Source organism: Dermacentor andersoni, chromosome 2 (assembly GCF_023375885.2).
Source record: "Dermacentor andersoni chromosome 2, qqDerAnde1_hic_scaffold, whole genome shotgun sequence".
In the NCBI taxonomy this organism is placed as follows: Eukaryota; Metazoa; Arthropoda; class Arachnida; order Ixodida; family Ixodidae; genus Dermacentor; species Dermacentor andersoni.
Genome location: NC_092815.1, coordinates 230,397,508 through 230,420,702, shown reverse-complemented (window position 1 = coordinate 230,420,702; position 23,195 = coordinate 230,397,508). Strand labels below are relative to the sequence as shown.

The following is a 23,195-nucleotide window of genomic DNA, read 5'->3' as shown; positions in this document are numbered from 1 at the left end:
CACATCAGTTGCTTTGGGTAACTTCACAGCTACTGCCACTACCTCCTGATATGAGTTACACCAGTTTTCTAGAGAAAGGCAGACCTGAGGATAGTGCGTGTCAACATACACTGCTGCCTTTCCTGGAGGGGCAGATGTGTGCATGCAATGGTCACTCATCGAAGGAGACACATATCCACTGAAGCTCGGAATGGCAGGCAAGGCGTTGGTCTTCTGTAGTAACAGGGCCCACACTTGCAGCTTGTTCATAGGTAGATGGGATTTAAGCTCCCCCACTTTTGGGGAGAGACCTCTGCAGTTCCACTGCAGCACACCACAAACACCTGTACCTGCCATTTTGATTACGAGTCCACGCGTTGTAAAATCACAGATGTCAGGTTGGATAACTGGCTGACCATGAACCACAGAAGGGATGTTGTAGAGTTATCCGGCAACGGGGCAGAAGATCTGGTAGACTCTGCGAACGATACAGCAGGGCGTGACAGAGACGATGATGCAGCGGAATCAATAGTTGTAGTGGTGTGAGATTCCACTGCACATTGGCGATGTGCAAGTAGTTCACGGTGCTGTCGGCGCTTGCAAGCCTCCGCTAAAAGGCAGACAATTTGATTGTCAACTGCTGCCATATCATCGCGCAGATGTTCCGGCATGCTCTGCTTCTGTGTAACCAGCGGGCGACGGCGGTCTTTGCGAATTTTGTCACTGTAAGTCTGTTGGGAATGGGGTGGAGGCAGGTCGGAAAGCTCTGGCCAGTCGTCGTCATCCCACTGGAGCGCCTCAGACCTGTTAGATGTCGGCACTGGTTGTGTGGCAGCATGCTGAAGCCATTGCTTATTAATCCCGCGACGAACCTTCTGAGTGGCCCTTTGCTTTGTGGGACAAGTTGGAGAAGTGATCTTGTGGTCATCCGTCTTGCACAGTCCACATCGGTAAGACACTTTGCCTGCTAGTACAGCTTCATCTGGCGCTGTAAACGGACAGGATCGGCGGATGTGGCGAGGTCGGAAACAGTTGTAACAATAGACGACACTGGGTTTATATGGCCGAGGTCGTAGAATGTAGCCGTAGTAGTACAGGCGGGCTGGGGGAGTTGGTGGGCCCTGCAAGGTGACGATGCAAGAGCGCCCCTTTCCCATGTAACGTGCTTGAATGACACGGTGAGTAGGACAGTAGAGCTCACGCTGGAGAGCAGTCTGGCCCTCGCCAATGTCAACGTTGTAAATGACACAATGCTGTAAGTCCGAGCCCTCTACCAGGTACACCTGGACTGGCACGGTGACTTCGCTTGTGATCGAGAGACGCTGAAGCGTTTGCCAACGCTCGACAGCAGCCAATGTCGGGAGCCACACAGCGATAGTATTTGACTTCTTCCTGGCCGTGAAGCCACAGAGGCCTGTGGTGCCAAGACAAGCGTCTAGGTTAGCCTGAATAATCCTGTTTGGAATCTCCATGAGGCTTGCAGGGGCCAGAGCTTTAATGGCTGCTTTATAGCAAACTGAACCCGGTGTCGACACAACTGGGTGGTCAGTCGTTAGACAGGAAAGCTTGCCTTGGGAGCCGCTGTTGGCCAAAGACGAATCTGGTGCAGACTGTTCCGAAGGACGCTTCTGAGAACCGCAGGGGGCTGACAACACAGATGGTAGCGCAGAAGACAAGTCAGTAGGGGTACTTGGTTCGTCATGCACAGTTGGAGCCCCATTCCCAATCGGTGTCTGGGAAGCCATCGCCGGGCTCCGCCCTGAGGGCAGATCACTCACGGTCTAATGCGCATTTTGGGAAGGCGGCAGGTGGGCTGTAGCCGAAGGACTTGGAGGAGGAACCAGGAGCTGAGATCCAGGCTCAGGTGTCAATTGTGCGGCCGGTAATGCCATTGTGACGAGCGGCGCCGGCGACCCTCCCGCCGCCAGCGCCTCACCGGAGGCACTAGGCCTAGACCCGGTGCACAATTCAGCTGCAGGGCCAATTAAGTGACATTCGCTGAATGCCAGAAAATTAGACTGCGCATGAGCGTCCGAAGCGTCCTCGAATGACTTGTGGTCTAATCTCTTGAAGTATGGAACGTATTTACGCGGAAGGCGAGATTTTTCACAGGAGTGATGAGCAGCCACCTTAGCATTTTAGCATTTCAGCAATTCAACATCACATACTGCAATATTCCTCAGCATGATGCCAGTGAGTTGAAAGTAAGCATTTTAATTTTTGGCACGGGAGTGAAGCAGACTACAGTGTTTAAAAAATGGGGTGATGTTAGTGTTTGTTCACAGTTCGGTGAAACACAGATAACTGTTATGAATTGACAGCTTCCAATCCAAATGCCTTCATTTTTTGACTCAACTATTTTGCCGGCACATGGCAAATTGGCGTGTTAGAAGTGTCGCATTTGACCCTGATAATAGTGTGTTTTATTCAGCCAACGAAAATGTTCTGCTCTGAACTTTGGCAAAAATTACTGTGTGTATGCAATATTGAAAATAAGCTTAGTGGAGCGATATGCCTGAATTATTCCAAATAATACAGTAGACTTTCGTTAATTTGCCTCTGGTTAATGTGATATTTTAGATAATTTAATCCTGGCCAGCATTCATGCATTTCAGTGGGCCCAAGCTTTCGTTATTTCCATCCTAAAATTTACCTTCGCCAGATAATGCGAACTTTATCTCTCGGCACACGTGCGCCGGAACCCTAAGGTGACCTCAGTAGTGACCTCTTTAGTGGCAGCGTCTGTCTCGGCGGAGCTTGAAAGACAGTAAACGCATCGAACACTATGGTAACTCAGTAACTATGGTGTTGGGCTGCTGAGCACGAGGTCGCGGGATGAATTCCCGGCCATGGCGGCCACATCTCGATGGGGGCGAAATGTGAAAACACCTGTTTACTTAGATTTAGGTGCACGCTAAAGAACCCCAGGTGCTCAAAATTTCCGGAGTCCTCCACTATGGTGTGCCTCATAATCAGAAAGTGGTTTTGGCATGTAAAACCCCACAATTAAATTGTTTAGTGTATTGTGACGAAGCTGACTTGTAAAAACGGTGCAACGAAGCTGACTTTAGGAGACTGGCCACCATTGTGCAGCACTTATTAGACCCTTTCACATTTTTCTTGCTAAAAAATTGGGTGTGCATTAGGTCTATATTTTGGTTAAAAGATTTAACATCATTTTTATGTTAGTGTTTTATTTGGACACAAAGAAAGCAGGCGCAATTTAAATTTGAGGGCGTGTTCGAACAGGGAAAGTACTACCAAATGAAACAGCTATGTATTTTGGTATTTTTTCTGCAATATGTTTTATTTGATCCACCAGTTAATTAAATTAGATCAAATTTGTTCGTCTCGTCACAGTTGAATCAACAGTAGTCGACTGTATCACATCTGAAGTTAATTAGGTCGCTCATCTTACTGACAGCACTTGCTCATTTTACATGGAATGTGCAGAGGTGGCTGAAAACTTGAACAGCAGTGCCGCTGTTACTGAAGGCAATGCAGGTCTTTAACCCTTTCAGTGTCGAGCTTTCTTTTTAAAGTTGTACATGCCCAGCGCCACTTTTTTCCTCAGGTATTGTAAAATGAACACAACAGTTTATTTTCCGTTATGCAGAATGGAAAAATGATGCCGGACAGTGGCAAATGCACTCTTGCTATGGTCCTCACATTCCTGTCTTCGTTTTGTACCTCCTACCTAGTACTGTTCTGACATGCATGTTTCCACAAGAATGTTGCTGTTTCAGAGCAAAAAAAAAAAAACAAAATCAAGAAAACCTTGCAATAAAATAACGAAAAATGGCAGAAACATGCATGAGTGGGGGCCTGGCGTTACGGTGCGAACATTGAAAAGGAAAATTGCTGTGGTATCAGTGCAGAAATTCCAGGTATGCAAACCCCTCCCATCTCTGGATGTGCTCTCTGCACAGCATAACTACTCATAAGTCGACAGTGCGTTGCGCAGTGCTCTAAAAAAGACCGAGACAGCAAACCAAGAGAGATGAGAAATTATGCTTCTGTAAAATAGAGATAGCAGAACTACCTTGGAGCCCTCCAACTTCATGTTACTGCGCACATCGAGCTGGAAAGAGTGGACAACCTACTGGTACGTCAGTGATGCTGAAAAGGTTAAAAACCTGATAATAAATTGCTTGAGTTACACAGAGCATATAAAGGGCCTAGGAGGAGAAACCGTAAACGTATTCAGACTGATAAATCATTCTTTGAACACCTTAATTTCTTTAATTTCACGATAAGACGTCGAAAAAATGAATGTGAAAGTTCAGTTTTTAAATGCATAAGCATTTATGTGCTTAGCCAACAAGGAAAACTGTCCAGCCCTCCATCCGTCCATCATGTAGAACAATCACTTTCAAGTTAGGGCCAGCAACAAGTGAATTCGCCTTCCTGCTGCTTCTTGCTTCAACGCGAGCTAATCGGATAGAACACAGTGCTGACAAAGCTATCAGCACTAGCTGCACTCTGTCCCCATTGCAGATCACTTACAAGATAGGGGCCCGCACATCTCGCTTTAGCATGAACTAAGTAGCGAGAACACGGCGCATGAAGCTATTAGCAGTCGGTGCTCACTGTCTCCATTGTAGATCGCTTTCAATATATGGCCCACATGGCCGCGCCATATGCAGCTGCCTCCGGAGTACGGTTGATCATGTTCATGATGGTTTGATGTGGACGGATAAGAGGCTAAAGTGTGATAATGGCTTGTAATGATCAGAACGTCAGCAGCGCACGTGTAGCCACCACCTGCAGTACTTTGTTTGCATCATCAATTTACCTTGAGCCACTGTCCGTAGCAGTTCGTGTCGCCGCAGCGCTGTCATTGGTACTGGCTGTATCAAGTTTCATGACATTGATAATGACACCGGGCTGCATGGAGACAAGCAAGTGGCACAATGCTTATGTATACTTAGACAGCCCCCAAATGAGTTTCTGCATGAATTTTTTTCTTTGGTGTCCCTTTAAATTTAGCTATTTATGACCACAAACACCCACCCTACTGACTGAGTGCACTTCTACAAAACTGAAGATGATTTCAGGGCCTCCTTAATAACAATGTGGTTAAAGTCAGGGCTGGACAGCTTCGAATACTGGTCTGGCAACTTCCTTATTTCACCATAATATAACGGTATAGCAGTGCAACAAGTCGAGGACTAAAGAATAGAAAAGCATGCATGATGAATGCCAACTTGCTAGATTGTGTCATGTGCTGAATGAGGGTTGTATCTACTAGAAGTGGCTTTGTCTTACTGCGGGCCATTCTGAAAATGCTCACAATGCTTGATTGTGCTCCAGGGTGATCATTAGAGTTAAAGCAAAGCATTGCAGGCTTGCATGAGTCAAAGGAACACTAAAGAGAAAGACTCAATCAGTTTAAGCCAATAAGGTATTTCAAAATTCTATTTTTTCTTAATTGCACAGGAAGAAGTCGATTACTATAAGCGAAAATGAAGGCTGAACTTTCATGTTTTAAATTTCATACGGAAACCTCAGCATTGGTGCGTCAGCATGATGTCACGGATTTTAAAGTATTTTCATGTATTTGGGCCGTCATGACAATAGAAATTCTCGGAACTCTCTTTGACTTCTTCACAGTACTGACACGTGTACTTGTTTAGCTTTATCGGGCGACCACGCTTCATCGCCTAACAAATGTTATTGTGCAGCGCAGGACACGCCTGCATGTATCGGAAGTTTTTGGAATGTTATCGATGGTTCCATCCGCTGTCTGTCACCGAAGCTTGTGAAATCTGATTGCATGTATGCATGATGCGAATAGTGTAGAACTTTGCGGAAGACATGCTGGTCCCAGCGATTACTCTGGAACCTTCGACAACTGATGTATAAAAGCCGACGCACTTGACCCACTGATCAGATTTTCGCCGTTCGCCGATCACGTTTGCCGCTATTGCTGTCTTTGAGTGTAACTTGCTTTTGTGGGCACAAGTTCGCCCAATAATATGCTAGTTTCGCCATTCACCGTTTTGCTTTCTTCACCGTCACTACCACGTGACAATACTATGTAGTCCATCAACATATTGAACGAACAACTCACATGTTGTAGTCTTCTGTAACTCTTGCCTGTTCATGATGTTTAACGAACTAGCCCAAATTGGCACTCTAGTCCACCTGCTGCCGATAATCAGGCCGAAGCAGATGTTGTCAAGGCGAGATGTTGTGTGAAATTAAGGGGGGTTGTTGCCATCGGTTTTTGATTCCCGCCTCGTTGCAGGCTACTTTCATGGTAGGTTTTAGTATTGTAGAAGCGTAATTTACTAAGATAGCCAAACTGATTTTTCTCTTTAGTGTCCCTTTAGTATGCCAAAAATACGAGGTGGAGCATTTAGCATAGCTACATCAACACTTGTACCCAACACTAACTGTGCTTTGGATAGAGTCAGTGTAAAAAACTGGTGCCTGCATAGGGTTCCCGACAGTTACCTAGATCCGGCACAGTGGTGCCGTTGTATGCATTAGAATGTTGCAAGTTGGGGCTTTGGATTTTGCAGAACAGGACACCCTGGAGACATTTACCAGTGTTCCATTTGGCACAAAGGTTTAGTGTGTAAAGTGCAGCTTTTTTCAAATGTTAGGTAACATAATTTTTTGCTAACACGTAGGTGTTCTAGGGTTTACAGTGATACTGAACATGAACAGTATCGGTTAGTCACTAAGATTGGAGCAATAATGAATTCACGCAAAATTAGAAAAGATGTGGTTTTGATCTGTTACTGTAACCTTTTTCTCTACATCGAATGTTAGTGCTTTGTAATTTACGCTGCTCTTTGAATAATTTGATCTCGAAAGTTCTAGACAACCTTGTAATGCAATGTAGGGTGAACATATAAAGGTGTTCCAGTTCCCATATTCATTTTTGTTTTGTTCTAGCCTGGCTGTTTAAATGTTTATAGCAATGCTTTCTGCTCCACACGTGCCCATTGCATAAAATGCTTCACATTGTCACGGTACTGCCGACTTTCGTGTACAGTCACTAGCGTCTTTACCATAACAACCTTAAGGGATCTTGCACTCACTGCTCCATTGTTATGAGCCAAATTTTACTGAGATTGTTTCTCTTGGTCAACATCAGTCAACAGAAACCTTGTTTGCCTGGTTTTTCTGGCCTTGCATTGTTGCCGACTGGTATTGTTTCAAGGCCGCTTCTCTGTTGCAACTTGCATCTCCGATTATTAGGGCCACAATTTTGTAGTGATGCCTTTTCACGGTGCTAATGCCTTTCGGTGCCTTTTGTGTCCGTGAGTGATCACAGCCACTGACGAATGTGAAAAGTGCCGAAAGGCATTGACATCGAAAGAGGCATTGGTATAAAATTATGGCCTAGGTATATATACAACAATGATTATTTACTTGCCAGGTGAAGCAGGCAAAAAGATAGGCTCAGTGCTTTTTGGACGAGGCGGACCAAAGAATGCAATCTTGTGAAACTACTATAGCGATTACACTGCCAGCAAGGAGCACTAAAACTGTGCTTTTTAAGTGGTTAGAATCAAAACACATCCTGCATATCTACGTATCCTGCATGATTAGAGTCTGTGTGCTTGTGCATTGCAGTGCTGGTGGAGCGTGTTTTCCTCCGCTTCGTGACAGCCGAGACTGATGAGCAGTTTGAGTCTGTGCTGTCCAAGTTCCTGCTTCCTGTCTTGGGCAAGCTGGGCAGCCCCCATGAGAGCGTTCGCAAGAAGGTCGGTGGGGCCTCTTTCTCACCCCATTTTATTGCTTACACTGTCATGATCATCGGCAATATTTGTCCACAGCAGGCCTCTGCTTCAATCCCACACCCTCGAATTTTATGATCTCATCGCACTGCCTAACACTGAGATCAACAGTGGTTGAACAAGGTGTGTTGCTAAAGCCTACATTTTCACAAGTGTATGTGCCTTTGTTCCTGATGAAAATTGTCAAAATGTTGGTTCCAGAGACATGCTTTGTTTGACCAGTGTTCATTACTTCAAGCCTTGCAGTGAACTTCTGTCTTGTGGGGCAGCACTTGCCTTCCTTGTTTTAATAGGCCACTGTATCGATACGGTGGTTCTGCTATATTCAATGGCGACTTCTTAATGCGTTCATGAACTTGCCTAAGTCCAGTAATACTGCTGATAAAATAATTAAATTATGGGGTTTTACCTGCCAAAACCACTTTCTGATTATGAGGCACGCCATAGTGGAGGACTCAGAAAATTTCGACCACCTGGGGTTCTTTAACGTGAACCTAAATCTAAGCACACGGGTGTTTTTGCATTTCGCCCCATCGAAATGCGGCCGCCGTGGCCAGGATTCGATCCTGCGACCTCGTGCTCAGCAGCCCAACACCATAGCCACTGAGCAACCACGGCGGGTACTGCTGATAAAATAAACTACAACAATAAAGTTCATACTGATCCTTCTAGCATAGCAAATAGTTTCAGTGACTGCTTCTATAATATATACAGCAGTCGTCATATCACCACTACTTATCCCATTTATCGCTGCAATCATTATTTTTTTCTCTTTCCCGTAACTACAGATGAGGTATGTTCCATGGTATTAACTCTAAAGAATACTAGCCTTGGCTTAGATAATATTTCTGTGTTTCATCCAAAACTTGTTGCACCACTTATTTCTGATACACTTTGCATCATAATTAATATTTTTAAATGTGGTATTTTCCCCACTTCGCTTAAAAGGTCTTTCCTGTACATATAAGAAAGGTGATAAAACGGAAGTGTGTAACTATCGTCCTATTTATTTTTGGCCGTTTTTGAAGTTTGAAGTTTCTTTCTTCATTATAGAAAGAGGAAACGAGAGCTAAAGGCCATATAGCCTGACAGGGGCTCTTGCTCCTAAGCACGTTCGGCTTACATGAGTATTCGATGTACAAAAAAATTTATATTCTATCGTTGATTAGTAAAGTTGTTGTAAAGTTATTTTGTAAGCGCCTAAATAATTACTTAAAAAATTTCATTTGTTGCAATCTTCTCAATTTGGATTTCGCGCTGGCAGTTCAACTAACTTAGCTTTAATATCCCTAACCGACTACATTCGTCACTCGATTGATACAGGAAACTTTGTTGGTTCGGTATTCTTGGACTTCACTAAAGCTTTTAATACAATTAATCCTAACATGCTTTTTACTAAGCTAGAATCCCTGGTAATTACTGGTCCAGTAATAAAACTCCTAAAATGTTACCTACATGCTAGAGAACAAACAGCTTTTTTTTTTTAGGTGCTTATTCTGATACTAAAGTTATTAACCAAGCTGTACCACTCAGTTCCATACTAGGTCCCTTACTATTCTCTATTTATTATAGTGATTTACCCACGTGTCTTCATTCGGCACATTATGTACTATGTGCAGCGATACTACTATCTCGTTGCGTGACAATTCTTTAACAACCTTAATCCTTAAACTAAACAATGAGCTTGACCATATTGTTGCATGGTGTTCGTCCAATCATCTATTTATTTATTTATTTATTTGAAAATACCTTACAGGCGTCAAAGTGAGGCATTGAGTAATGGGGGCAGTACATAGAAAATACATAGAATGCAAGAAATCTGTAAACCTTATCTGTCTACAAACTACAGCCACAAGTGCAACAAAGATGAAAAAGAATTATTTAGTTCACGATTCACTAGGGAAAAGAAGAAAACATAATGTAATAACAAGAAATAAATCACACAGATTGTTTTCAGTGAACTCGTGTAATTAACAATATCAGAGTGTTAAACAGTATTAATGATAAAAGAAAATGACAGAAAAGTTACTGACATGACATTACAATGGAACGGTAAACATAGCGACATAACGGTAATAATGTGACAGTAAGCTGTAAAAGATAGTGCAAGTACAAGAAAGCATTGTGCGACAAACGTAAAACTTCACATTTCTTTAGTCATGCATTCAGTCAAGGCATCACGGAATGAATCGTAGTTGGACTGGCATGCAATGCTGTCTGGGAGCGAATTTCATATTCTGATAGCACGAGGAAGAGTGGAGTAATGGAATGCTTTTGTAGAACCGTAAAGGCGGGCATAGCTGAAATGATGAAGCCTATGTGACATGGAGTAGGGTCGTTTTAAGAATGCGGGTGTTTGAGGGGAGTGAAGAAACTTGTGGAACAGGGATAAAAGGGCAATGTCTCGGCGAGTGTTCAGGGATTGTAATGAAAGCTTAACTTTTATTTGTGTTACACTAGACTGGTAGCTGTAATCGTTTATGATGAAGCGGCTTGCTCTGTTCTGGATCCGTTCTAGCGTTTCAATGAGGTATTTCTGGTGAGGGAACCAAATGGGAGATGCATACTCGAGCTTGGGACGAACAAGAGTTAGTTAAGCTAGCTTGTCAACATTTGAAGGAACATTTCTTAAGTTGCGTCGCAAGTTTCCCAACGAATGGGAGGCATTAGCTGAAATGGATGTGATATGCTCTGTCCAAGAAAGATTCGATGTGAATAGAACTCCTAGATACTTATATTGTGTAGCTGTTGTAACAGTGTAATTGTTAATATGGTAGGGATGCGGTGAGGTTGTCAACTTCTGGGTAAATGACATTACTTTGCATATTGTGGTATTTAAAGTCATAAGCCACTTATTGCACCAGCTAATAATTTGTTGAAGGTCTTGCCAAAGAACGAGATGATCATCTGAATTTTTAATTGGGTGATAAATTAGGCAGTCGTCAGCGAATATTCTGATGGTGGAGGACAAATTTTAAGGTAGGTCGTTAATAAAAATTAGAAAAAGCAAGGGACCGAGGACGCTCCCCTGTGGTACACCAGAAGAAACGTCTGTTACTGTGGAAGAGTAGTTATTTGCAATAGTAAACTGCTGACGATTAGACAGAAAATTTCAGAGCCATGACAAGGTAAGACAGTCCAATTTAAGTGCGGAGAGTTTTGATATTAGGCGACAATGTGCAACACGGTCGAATGCCTTCGAAAAATCAAGAACCAAGCAATCAATTTGTAAGTTATAATTTAAGTTAGTGTGTAGGTCTGTTGTAAATTCAAATAACTGTGTCTGGCACGAGAGGCCCTTCCTAAAGCCATGCTGATTATGATTATGCAGGTTATAATTATCAGTCCTTCAAAAACTCAATTCATGATTTTCCGTTCTAGCCAAAGAATACTACCTGGCTTGCCTGAGATAACTCTAGATGGTCATCACATTCCCGTTTCCGACTGTGTATCGTTTTTGGGCATCAAATTAGATTCTAACCTAAAGTTTTCGCAACACATTGCCTTCATTTAGCAAAAGTTTACCTTCGGTATTAGAGCATTAATCAAATCAAGAAAATATTTCTCTAAAGACGCATTATTAGCATTATACTTTGCCTTCATTCACAGTCACATTAATTATGGCCTTGTTTCCTGGGGAAACACATATAACTGTCATATCTCATCTATTCAGCACTTACAAAACCTAGCAATATGCATTATCACTAACAGTGGGTTTTTCACGAGTGCTACTCTACTACTCCGTGAAAATAACATCCTTGTTGTAACGAACTTGTTCAACTATCATCTAATAATTATGTTTTATAAATTGCTTACTAAACAGCTCTCATACCAATTCATTGATTCCAGGCACCTCATCAATAACAATAATACCATGTTTGCATGCAACTCCAATTTTCTACTACCTGTGGTTCATTCTAACTATGGAAAAGTGACATCATCATTCGCTGCTATAAAACTGTGGAATGGTTTACCCGTCAGCATTAAATCTTCATCCTTTGATACATTTAGTCATGCCCTTAAGCTGCTTTATATGTGTAACTAAGTTTACATCATTCATTACACTACATGTGCTGTTTGTATGTATTGACAGTTTTTTTTATTCACTATAGGCTTGTATACAGACAATTTGTTTTCGTTAATTTTATTTTTCTGTGTTGTATTTTTGCGATTGTGTTTATCTCTACATTGTTATTATTAATCGAGGGTCCCGTTGCAGTCTTTGACTTTGGGACCCTCGTCTGTATATTGTCTCTTTCCAATTCATTGTATTTCAAGAATAATAAACTGAAACTGTTTATGGCTGTGCAGCACCTTTTGTGTTCAATGTGGGCAGCACATAATGCTTCTATTTCTAGTTTGCATAACCAAGCTATAGAAACATGCAGAGAAAAGAAAATGTTGGAGGAAGAGAACCGGTAATGCAAATGTTCTCTATGTCTGCATGGGAAAGGAGAAATGAGCAGACCTTGGAAGACTGCAGCAGCCGTAGTGCCAAGTCTGTTGATGCCTGTGTAGTGCCAAGTCTGTTGAGTCTGTTGAAGACTGTTGCCGCATTTTACTGACAATTGTGCAATTTACTGGACGATTACTGGTACTGATGACCACGTAAAAATTCAAAATGGCCTAAGATTGTTTTCCTAAGAGACCTAAGATCTAAAGAGAGACCTAAAGAGACCTAAGATTTGTTTTCTCTCAGCTGTAATTTGCTTCTTCGGTATGGTCCCCTCATTCCATTTATTTAACCAATTCAGAATAGAGCTGCTTCATTCATCTCACAAATTTACAACCGCAATGCAAGCATATAGCAAATTAAAACAATTTACCGTTTCCTCCTTTGAACACCCATCGTGACATCGCACTCATATTGTCATGTAGTAGTGACGGTGAAGAAGACAGTAGCGAAGCTGTGAAGGACAAAACTAACTTTTTATTGGGTGACCCTGTGCCCACAAAAGCAAGTCACACTCGAAGCACAACGATAGCAGCAAACACAGTCAGTGATCGTCGAAAAATCTCATCAGTGGGTCAAGCACGTCAGTTTTTATACCTGAGTCATCAAAGGTTCCAGAGTAATCGCTGATGCCCATGTTTCTTCCAGGAAGTATCACACAATTCGCATTGCACATACAATCAGATTACACAAGGTTCGGTGACAGCAGACAACGAATAGAACCCTCGATAACATTAGAGAAACTTCCGATACATGCATGCGCATTCTGTGCTGAGGGAAAACATTTAACTTTTGTCAACCGGTGAAAAAGCAGTCACCCGAAAAAGATAAGTACACGTGTCAATGCTCCCCTCTTAAAAAGCATCGTCCTGGTGCTACAAACATAACAGGAGAGCAGAAAACAAAAGCACACTTAGTAAAGAAATTGTAGCAAAGCAACAAAGTTCCAAAGTTCGTCAGCGGGCATAGAAAGGTTTAAGACGCACCACATGGATGACTTCTGGTCGTGCATGCCGCCGCTGTGATTGCAAAATGCCGTCTGGCACGACCTCGTAGTCCAGTGTGCCAATGTGTCAGACGATGTACGGTCCGAAATAGCACCGCAGAAGTTTCCAAGTCCTTGTTGGCGTATTGGGCTTCAAACCCATACACAGTCGCCATGCCGGCATTCCACGTAGTATCATCGAAGGTTGTAGTGCCGGATGTTGATCCTCTGCTGTTTCTGGATGTGCAGGCGGCAGAGCTGTCGGACTTCTTCGGCGCGTTGGAGATTGTCTGAGACATATAGATCTTCTGCATCGGTGACGTGCGGCAGCATGTCGTTGGGCCGCGTTTAAGGCAGTCTGCATCAGAATGTTTCTGTCCCAACTTGTAAATGACGGTGATGTCAAATTCCTGTGGTCTGAGACTCCATCATGCGAGGCATCCTGAAGGGTCTTTAAATTTGCCAACCAACACAAGGCATACGACTTCGATGGGCCTGCTGTATAGGTGAAGGTGGAATTTCAGTAGCCCAAATGATGGCAAGGCATTTTTTTTCCGTCGTCTAATAAGTGGCTTCTGCTTTTGATAGCGACCAGCTATCATAAGCAATGACCTTTTGAAATCCACATTTTCTTTGGACTAGGATGGTGCTGAGGCCTAGGCTACTTCTGTCGATGTGGATCACAGTGTTGGTGTTTTAGTCTAAGTGGGCGAGTACTGATGGTGACTGCAGGCGTTGTTTAAGCTCTTGGAAGGCTTCAGCTTGCGGCGCTTGTCGCTTGAAATCAACGTCTGATTTCATGACAAAGAAAGGCTTGGCAATGCGAGAAAAGTCATTGACGAAGTCCCTGTAATAGGTACACAGGCCAAGGAATCTGCACGCTCCCTTCTTGGCAGTGGGCTGTGGAAAGTTAGCAATGGCAGATGTCTTCTGTGGATCAGAGTGGACTCCAGGTTTGCTAAGGACGTGGTCCAGGAACAGAAGCTCATCGTAAGTGAAGCGCTACTTTTCCAACTTCAGAGTGAGCCCTGATGACTTGATGGCCTCTAGTACTGTTCCAAGCCACCTAAAGGTGATCATCGAAATTCCCGGCGAAGACGATGACATCATCTAAGTAGACGAGACAGGTCTGCCACTTCAGCCCTGCTAACATTGTGTCCATCACCCTCTCGAACGTTGCAGGCACTGAGCACAGTCCGAATGGCATGACCTTGAACTTATAGAGGCCAGGCCATCCGGCGTGATGAAGGCTGTCTTTTCACGATCCCTCTTGTTAGCGGCGAATCCACGGCTCTGTCTTGGCTCGGTGCTGCCGTCTGTCGGACGCCATTTTACTCACCGACGGCAGCAAAGGATGGTGATGGCATGTGCAAGGTCACCACTCCCCGGTTGGGTAGTGGGAGATTTGAATTTTGAAAAAACTATTTGGACCCTTCATATACAATTTTCTCGTAAGCTTAGTCTTTTCTTGGCACGAAACAAGTGTTGCGAGGTTTCTGGAATGGTATTTAAACAGTCCATGTCGACTTAGTATTTGCCTTTAGTGTCCCTTTAATCTCTGTGCACACATGGACTACATAGTGTTGCAGTCCCAGTCTCTTATCGCTAGCAAAAAATCTAATCAAACCTCTTACAGGTATGGTATCTTACAGGTATTACAACTGTGGAATTTCATTGTGTAATCACGACTTATCGAAGATATACTAGTGAAAATGACCTTGTTTGAATGTGCGAGCCATTTCAATACCAATAGAACTCACATTTTTTCTCAATTTTTTTCTAAAGGCATGTGCCACTTCTGACTTTGGCGATTTCATTTTCAGGATGTTTCTAAATAAGAGCTACACTATTACTTGTTTGCCAGCAGGAGCAAAAACAACAGATATTTCGTATTTTGAAAAAAGTTGGCAGAGGCTTAGCTTGGCTAAGCCTAGTGGATTGCGAAAGCAATCTTCTGTTCAGGTTGTAGAGTTCCATACTGCTCATCGAACGTGTAGATGCAGTCTCGTCGCCATTTAAAGCATCCATAAAGCTGGCTTGCTGTCGAACGATCAGGTGTCGCCAAAGTCGCGTCAGCATTGAGAGCATGCATGATACTTGTAGATGCACCCAGATCAAGAGATGTTGAACACATTTGCCTGGCTGCATAATATGCACGCCGTTTAGCTAAACGTTGTTCCCGCTCTTCATCCGTTTCTTCCGCACGCCGCTGCTTCTTAGCTGCAGCACATCGTTGCAGCTTCACCTTATACACATCATCCGACATACCGTGGAGGATTCGCTGGGATGACTGCGACGAGCCAAGTTGGGGGGCCGCTTTTCCACAGCTGGCATGACGTCATGTAGAGCGAGCGCCTCCCCCACGGCAGCGGCGCGTGGAGGATTCGCTGGGACGATCGCGACGAGCCAAGTTGGGGGGCCACTTTTCCACAGCTGGCATGACGTCACGTACAGCGAGCGCCCCTCGCGGCAGCGGCGCGCAGCTGCAGCATGGAGGACTCGCTGGGACGATCGCGACGAGCCGAGTTGGGGCCCCGCTTTTCCACAGCTGGTATGACGTCGCACATAGGTCATGCTAAAGGTCAATGGTGGATTCTCCGGGACGACGGCCAAGAGTGGAAACCTCGAGCAGTATTGCTTTCGCAATAAAATGGAGTGCCTGTGCTGTGAGAACAGTTACTGAATAGTCGCTTTCTCCTAATTTTTATGTGTAATAGACATCATTTAATTATTTTCCCCGCTGCATGCTCGGTAAGATATGTGAGGCACGGTGTTTATATTAATTCGAAGTACGAAGCGAATTTGAGTGACGAGCGATATAGGTTTATTCCGTGTAGGTTCATTGCAGCCTTTGTAGAAAATTACTAATAGAAGCGTTCCGCAGTGTCATACTGCCGCTAATCGAAATATTTTCCAGACTCCTAAACAACAGCACAAGAGACGGTTGAAATTTCATGAATATAGTGAGAATTTTAAACACAGTATGTTGTAGAACTCACTTTCCTGCTTTAAATGCAAGTGTTGCAGTTAATTACTAAATCCCTGTATTCTGAAATGTTTTGGTGCATCGTACGAGATTCAGAGTTCCTTTCTCCGTTGTCCTCGGTGAGCTAAACAAGGCATCTGTTTATATCTGGGGAAAATTATGATATTGATACAAGACAGAAACATTTAAACAACGCGCGCAGGTTCGTGCGCCCCCTCAAGACGACAACGGAGTATTGAAGGAAAAGAGGACGAAATAATGGCACGTGTTTTCGCCGCACGCACTCGCATCGCAGGTGGCCGTTGTCGGCGTCTACAAGAAGAAGACGAGGTGAAGCGACGCTCGAGAGAGAAGAAGAAGGCCTTCCTGATCTCCCGTTTAGAACGCGGCAGTGCTTTTTTTATTTACCCCAGGGCACAAGTTCGCCCACAATAAATAGTTGTATCTGGATTTCCTTAACTGTCCGTTACAATTCTGGTGGAGGTGCTGGGTAATGATTTCCAGCCCAATTCGAGTTGGAGAAAGCAGCCCGGAACCACGCCATCTGAGACCCAATGAGCTTACGCCCGTCCACCAGCGCACGAGCCGTCGCCTACGTGGTGAGCCGCCCGAGTTTCCTCTTTTGCCGGAGCAGACTATAATAGCAGCAGCAGACAATACAGAAATGACATCCCAGACAGCCTCAACCCGCATCGTGGTTGATCAGCCGCGAACGCCCGAGCCTTTTCACGGCGACACCTTCGAAGATGCCGAGGACTGGTTGGAAGGCTTCGAGCGCGTCGCTGACTACAACGGATGGGACGAAAACCGGAAGCTCCGCAACGTTTACTTCGCGTTGCAAGACTGTGCGGGAACGTGGTTTGAAAACCACGAAGCGGCCCTCCGGTCGTGGGATGACTTCCGACAGGAGCTGTTGGCCACGTATCCAAGCACAGACCGCCGGGAAAGAGCTGAAGCCGCTTTGCAAGCAAGAAGCCAGCGAAACAACGAAAGCGTGGCAATGTATCTCGAAGATATGTCCCGCTTATTCCGCCGGGCCGACCCGAGCATGAGCGAGGACAAGAAGCTTCGGCACCTGATGCGCGGCGTGAAGCAGGAGCTTTTTGCTGGTTTGGTTCGCAGCCCTCCACGCACCGTCGCCGAATTCCGCTCCGAGGCGACAACAATGAAAAGGACTCTTCAACAGCGTGCGAGACTCTACAACCGCGATATGAACGTCGCCTCTGTGGATGCGATGCCGGCAATGTTCGGGAACAGCGTCGAGGTCTTACGAGAACTCATAAGGTCTGTGGTTCGAGAAGAGCTCCAGAGGCAACAGCGGAACAACGGCCCCACAGAGGTCTCTTCGTTAGCAGAAGTGGTTCGCGAAGAAGTGAGACAAGCCGTCCGCGAACAGCACCCACCAGCACAGCCGCAAGCGTCGTCACTGGTACGGCCGACGGTATCGTACGCCGAGGTACTCAGAGGATCTCCAGGACGTACTTTCGTCGCGGCAACTGCGCATGTACCTGAACCTCGGTTCTTGCCGTCTCCGCCGGAAACGAGATTCCGGAAAGCTGACATATGGCGCACTCCTGATAGAATCCCGCTGTGCTACCACTGCGGCGAAGCTGGTCATCTCTACAGGATGTGCGAATACCGCAGAGCGGGACTTCGGGGGTTTTCCATAAACGCTCCTTGCCCAAGAAACGGTGAACGCCCTTTCGAGATCCAGGAGTATTTGTCAACGCGCCAAAGCCCGCAGACTTCACAGCAACACCAACCTCGGTCAACAGTGCCGCTGAGGTATCGAACACCGAGCCCGCGTCCATCCTCAAGCTCCCCAAGGCGACGCCCCCAAAGCCCACGTCGGGAAAACTAATACCGGCGACCTGTGGAGGTGAGGCCACTGTCGACGCAAGAACGGAGCCTCCAGCGCTGATTCTGAAATATAACAACGGACGCGAGAGCAGTTGCGAAAAGAGTGACGTAGCTTCCGATTTATGTGTGTTTAAGACGGCTGCGAAATTACTGCTTTAGTAGACACAGGCGCAGACCATTCCGTTATGAGCAAAGTACTTGCCAGAAGACTGAAAAAAGTGCTGACTCCTTGGAGAGGACCGCAAATTCGAACCGCCGGTGGACACCTTATCAACCCGGTGGGCAGGTGCACTTCTAGAATCGGAATACGCGGCTTTACATACGTCGCCAGTTTCATTGTCCTATCAGAATGCTCAAGGGATGTAATTGTTGGAATGGACTTTTTGCAGGCGAACGGTGCAGTTATCAACTTGCAGGAATCCTGTGTGTCGTTCTCAACGAAGCACGCCATCGCGACGTTCGAGTGTGAAGAACGATTCGATGCGCTTCAGATTATAGACGACGACGTCACGATACCCTCAAGATCCAGCATAGCTGTCACCGTAAGAAGCACCGTATTCAGCGACTATGAAGGAATAGCCGACAGTAACACTGGGCTCTTACTCGAAAAAGGGATCTGTATGGCAAGGGGCCTTGTTCGGCTGCGTGACGGGTGTTCAAATGTCTTCCTGACTAATTTTGGAAATGAAGTTCAGCATGTTGCGAAGGGAACCGTCATTGCCCGCCTTAACGATTATGAACAAATTACGGATTTGAGCTCTTCCGATGGTGCACTACTGGAGTCTGACAACGTAGACTCCATACTCGCATCCGTCCACATCGAAGCAGCACTATCACCGAGCCAGAAGCAGCAAATAGAGAACCTTGTACGAGAATTCGCCTCATGTTTCTCAACGACATCGAAAGTCCAGAGAACATCCATCGCCAGACACCGCATCATTGTCGACGAAGCTGTGAGGCCTATTTGCCAGCATCCCTACCGAGTGTCACCGAAGGAGAGAGAGATCATCAGCAAATAAGTTGAAGAAATGCTTCGAGACGACGTAATTCAACCATCGACCAGCCCATGGGCTTCGCCTGTGGTGCTGGTAAAGAAAAAGGATCAGACCTTGCGCTTCTGTGTTGATTATCGGAAGCTAAACGTCGTCACAAAGCGGGATGTCTATCCACTTCCGAGGATCGATGACACCCTCGACAGACTACGGGATGCGAAATTCTTTCCCTCTCTCGACCTCAAAAGCGGATACTGGCAAATAGAAGTGGACGAACGGGATCGTGAGAAGACAGCATTCGTGACACCAGACGGACTATACGAATTCAAGGTACTTCTGTTCGGCCTCTGTTCCGCGCCTGCCACCTTTCAGCGGATCATGGACACTGTGCTCTCCGGGTTAAAGTGGCAGTCCTGTCTGGTTTATCTCGACGATGTAATTTTTTCTACCACCTTTGCTCAGCATGTGGAACGACTAAGGACTGTGCTCAAAGCTATTAGTTCAGCAGGGCTGACGATAAAGCCACAAAAATGTCACTTCGGCTTCCATGAGCTCCTTTTCCTCGGCCATGTGATTAGCTCCGAAGGCATCCGTCCTGACCCTGAGAAGACCGCAGCAGTAGAAAAGTTTCCTAGACCAACCAACAAAAAGGTCATTAGGCGATTCCTAGGACTTTGTGCCTATTACAGGCGTTTCGTCAAAAACTTTTCGAAGATTGCCGAGCCGTTAACGCGATTAACGAAAGAAGATATGCCTTTCGTATGGCACAGTGAACAAGAAGATGCATTCAATGAGCTGCGACAGCGACTTCAAAACCACCCGGTCCTTGCGCACTTTGATGAGGAAGCGGAAACAGACATCCACACAGACGCCAGCAATTTAGGACTTGGTGCCGTCCTCGTTCAATGGCAAAACGGAGAGGAAATAGTGATTGCATACGCTAGCTGCACTCTTTAGAGGGCTGAAACCAACTATTCAGCCACCGAAAAAGAATGCCTCGCAGTAATATGGGCCATAGGAAAATTCCGACCATACTTATACGGTAGACCGTTCCGAGCAATCAGTGACCATCACTCATTGTGCTGGCTTGCAAACCTGAAAGATCCGTCTGGACGACTTGCTAGATGGAGTCTGAGGCTGCAGGAATACGACATAACGGTCGTGTACAAGTCAGGTCGCAAGCACAGTGACGCTGATTGTTTGTCACGTGCTCCGGTCCAATCTGCTCCTGTGAAAGATGGAGACGAATTTCCGTTTCTTGGAGCCGTGACCACATCTGAGATGGCCAAACACCAGCAGTCTGACGCCGAGTTGCTTCTACTCATCAGGCACCTCGAGGGACACCCCGTCCATGTTCCGCGAGTTTTCTGCCGGGGATTGTCATCGTATGTGATGAGAAATGGCGTCCTGTACAAAAGAAATTTTGAGCACAGCACAGAGAAATTTCTACTCGTTGTTCCTTCAGCTTTGCGATCGGAAATCTTAGAAGCCTGTCACGATGACCCATCAGCAGGACACCTCGGAGTGAGCAGAACCTTCGCCCGAATTCATGCTAAATACTACTGGCCAAAGCTATTGAATTCAGTGCAGCATTATGTACGAACATGTCGGGATTGCCAAAGACGCAAAACGCCTCCATTAAAACCCGCAGGCCTCCTTCAACCAATAGAACCCCCAGGAGCCCTGTTCGAACAAGTAGGAATGGACTTGCTTGGTCCTTTTCCGACATCGTCATCGGGGAAACGATGGATTGTAGTAGCGACCGATTACCTAACCCGATATGCCGAGACATACTCTCTAATCAGTGCAACGGCCGTTGAAGTGGCTGAATTCTTTGTCACCAAGATAGTATTACGACACGGTGCCCCTGCAATTATTATCACGGACTGAGGAACTTCGTTCACCGCCGATTTGACGCAATCCATCATGAAATTGACTCATACCAGCCACAGGAAAACAACTGCCTATCATCCTCAAACAAATGGGTTAACCGAGCGATTGAACAGGACGCTGACCGATATGTTGTCAATTTACGTAGACTTAGAACACCGTACATGGGACAAGATCCTACCCTATGCGACATTCGCCTACAATACCGCATTGCAAGAAACCACTCAAGTAACGCCATTCCAACTTGTTTTTGGTCGAACAGTTACCACACCCTTGGATGCAATGCTGCCTGTCAGCGACAGTACAGAACAGAACCCTGACGTCAGTGACTTTACACAGAGGGCCGAAGAAGCACGTCAGCTGGCGCGACATCGCATTCAACAAAGGCAGCGCATCGACGCGGACCGTTACAACCTGCGACGAAGGGAAGTCGAGTATGCACCAGGTGACAGAGTATGGGTGTGGACCCCCGTGCGGACGCGCGGCCTGTCCGAAAAGCTTTTGCGCCGTTAATTCGGCCCTTACCGAGTACTTCGCCGCATCAGTCCCCTGAACTACGAAGTTACGCCAGAAGGACAAGTGAGCTCATCACGATGCCGGCGTCGCACAGAAACTGTACATGTGGTCAGACTGAAGCCATATTATGACAGGCAGTGATTATTCGACCAAACATCTTTTCTGTGCCATATACCACTTTAGTGTGGACAACTGCTTGTGAACAATTTCGTCGCTTTACGCATCGGGACGATGCGTTTTGGAGGAGGGGATAATGATACAAGGCAGAAACATTTAAACAATGCGCGCAGGTTCGTGCGCCCCCTCAAGACGACAACGGAGTATTGAAGGAAAAGAGGACGAAATAATGGCACGTGTTTTCGCCGCACGCACTCGCATCGCAGGTGGCCGTTGTCGGCGTCTACAAGAAGAAGACGAGGTGAAGCGACGCTCGAGAGAGAAGAAGAAGGCCTTCCTGATCTCCCGTTTAGAACGCGGCAGTGCTTTTTTTATTTACCCCAGGGCACAAGTTCGCCCACAATAAATAGTTGTATCTGGATTTCCTTAACTGTCCGTTACAATATTGTATGGCCAATGTGAAGGCGATGTTCCAAATGCGCATTTTACAGTAGAATACGGATCAAGTGGTCCATAGCTTTACTACCGTATTTACTCGCGTAATGATCGTACTCGCGTAATGATCACACCCCGAACTTGCCGCAGCGGTATGTCGTGTGCCAAGTCTAGCTAATATTGATCGCGCTTACCGTCTGTCGAATGCTATGTGAACGACTCTTCAAGACAAACCAAGCGGTCTGCACGCACCAAACATTCTTAAGTAGATGCCTCATTTCATTACTTCCATCACTTTCCGCACTTCCATGACTATGACTAAAAGAAAGCTGCAACCAAACTTGCCTTTATTATGTGTAGGCTTTATAATGGTTGTGGTCAACAACAACAAAAAAGGCGCCTTTCGATTCTTCTCATCTGCACTCGTGGGCACGCAACAAATCGCGAGCGGCAACAATAGTAGCCACGTTTACACTCGTACGTTAAAAGTGTACCCTATTCATACGCTGACGCTTGTAACACAGCTAAGATATTCACCACCCTTAGTGGAAACGTGCCGTATTAGGATAGTAGTGAAGACAGATGCCACAGTTTCCGCAGCGTGCCGGCCATGTGTTTCTATGTCACTGGCAGCTAAGCACGCCCATCTGTTTCTGTCCCCTCAAAGCGGACATGGCTACGTTATTGCCGCAAACTTGCCGATATTAACGATATTATTCATTACTGATACGGAAGAAACTGTTTCAATGCACGTAATGTACTCACGAGAAGAAAAAAAATTGTGTTTGGCGCGTTTGGCTTGCTCCGCCGGCCGCCATTTTTGTTTTGGTGTCCAACAGCAAATGCGGGATGGAAAAAATTTTGTTTTTCTTTTCGCGGGGTATTTAACCCGCATAATGATTGCACCCCTGATTTTGCGTCAATTTTTCTGACAAAAAAGTGTGATCATTATGCGAGTAAATTTGGTATTCTGTTTTCCGAGCAGTGTATAACTTAGACAGCTGCGCTGGCACAATTACAACTGAGGTCAAATTCTTGCGAACATAATGGGAACAATATGCAATGTTTAAGTGCGATGGTAAATGCGTGTTGATCAAATACAGCCTTTAAAAAAATTGTAAGCAAGTGTACAAAAGTATCAAGGTGCTGTTATTAGCTAGCTTTTCCAATGTCCAAAGTAGGGGTGTGCGAATATAGAAATTTTCGAATACGAATCGAATACGAATAA

The 23,195-nt window shown here is 45.5% G+C and overlaps 1 protein-coding gene across 2 annotated transcripts in view; it reads left to right on the top strand.

Annotated features, from left to right (window-relative positions):
* LOC126539960 (proteasome adapter and scaffold protein ECM29) overlaps window positions 1-23,195 on the top strand; it is a 467,228-nt gene that overhangs the window by 24,092 nt on the left and 419,941 nt on the right. For both annotated transcript variants that reach the window (XM_050186788.2, XM_050186787.2), the window contains exon 2: window positions 7,570-7,700. In XM_050186788.2, coding sequence (XP_050042745.1) covers window positions 7,570-7,700 — 131 coding nt within the window. The remainder of the gene's footprint in view (window positions 1-7,569; window positions 7,701-23,195) is intronic.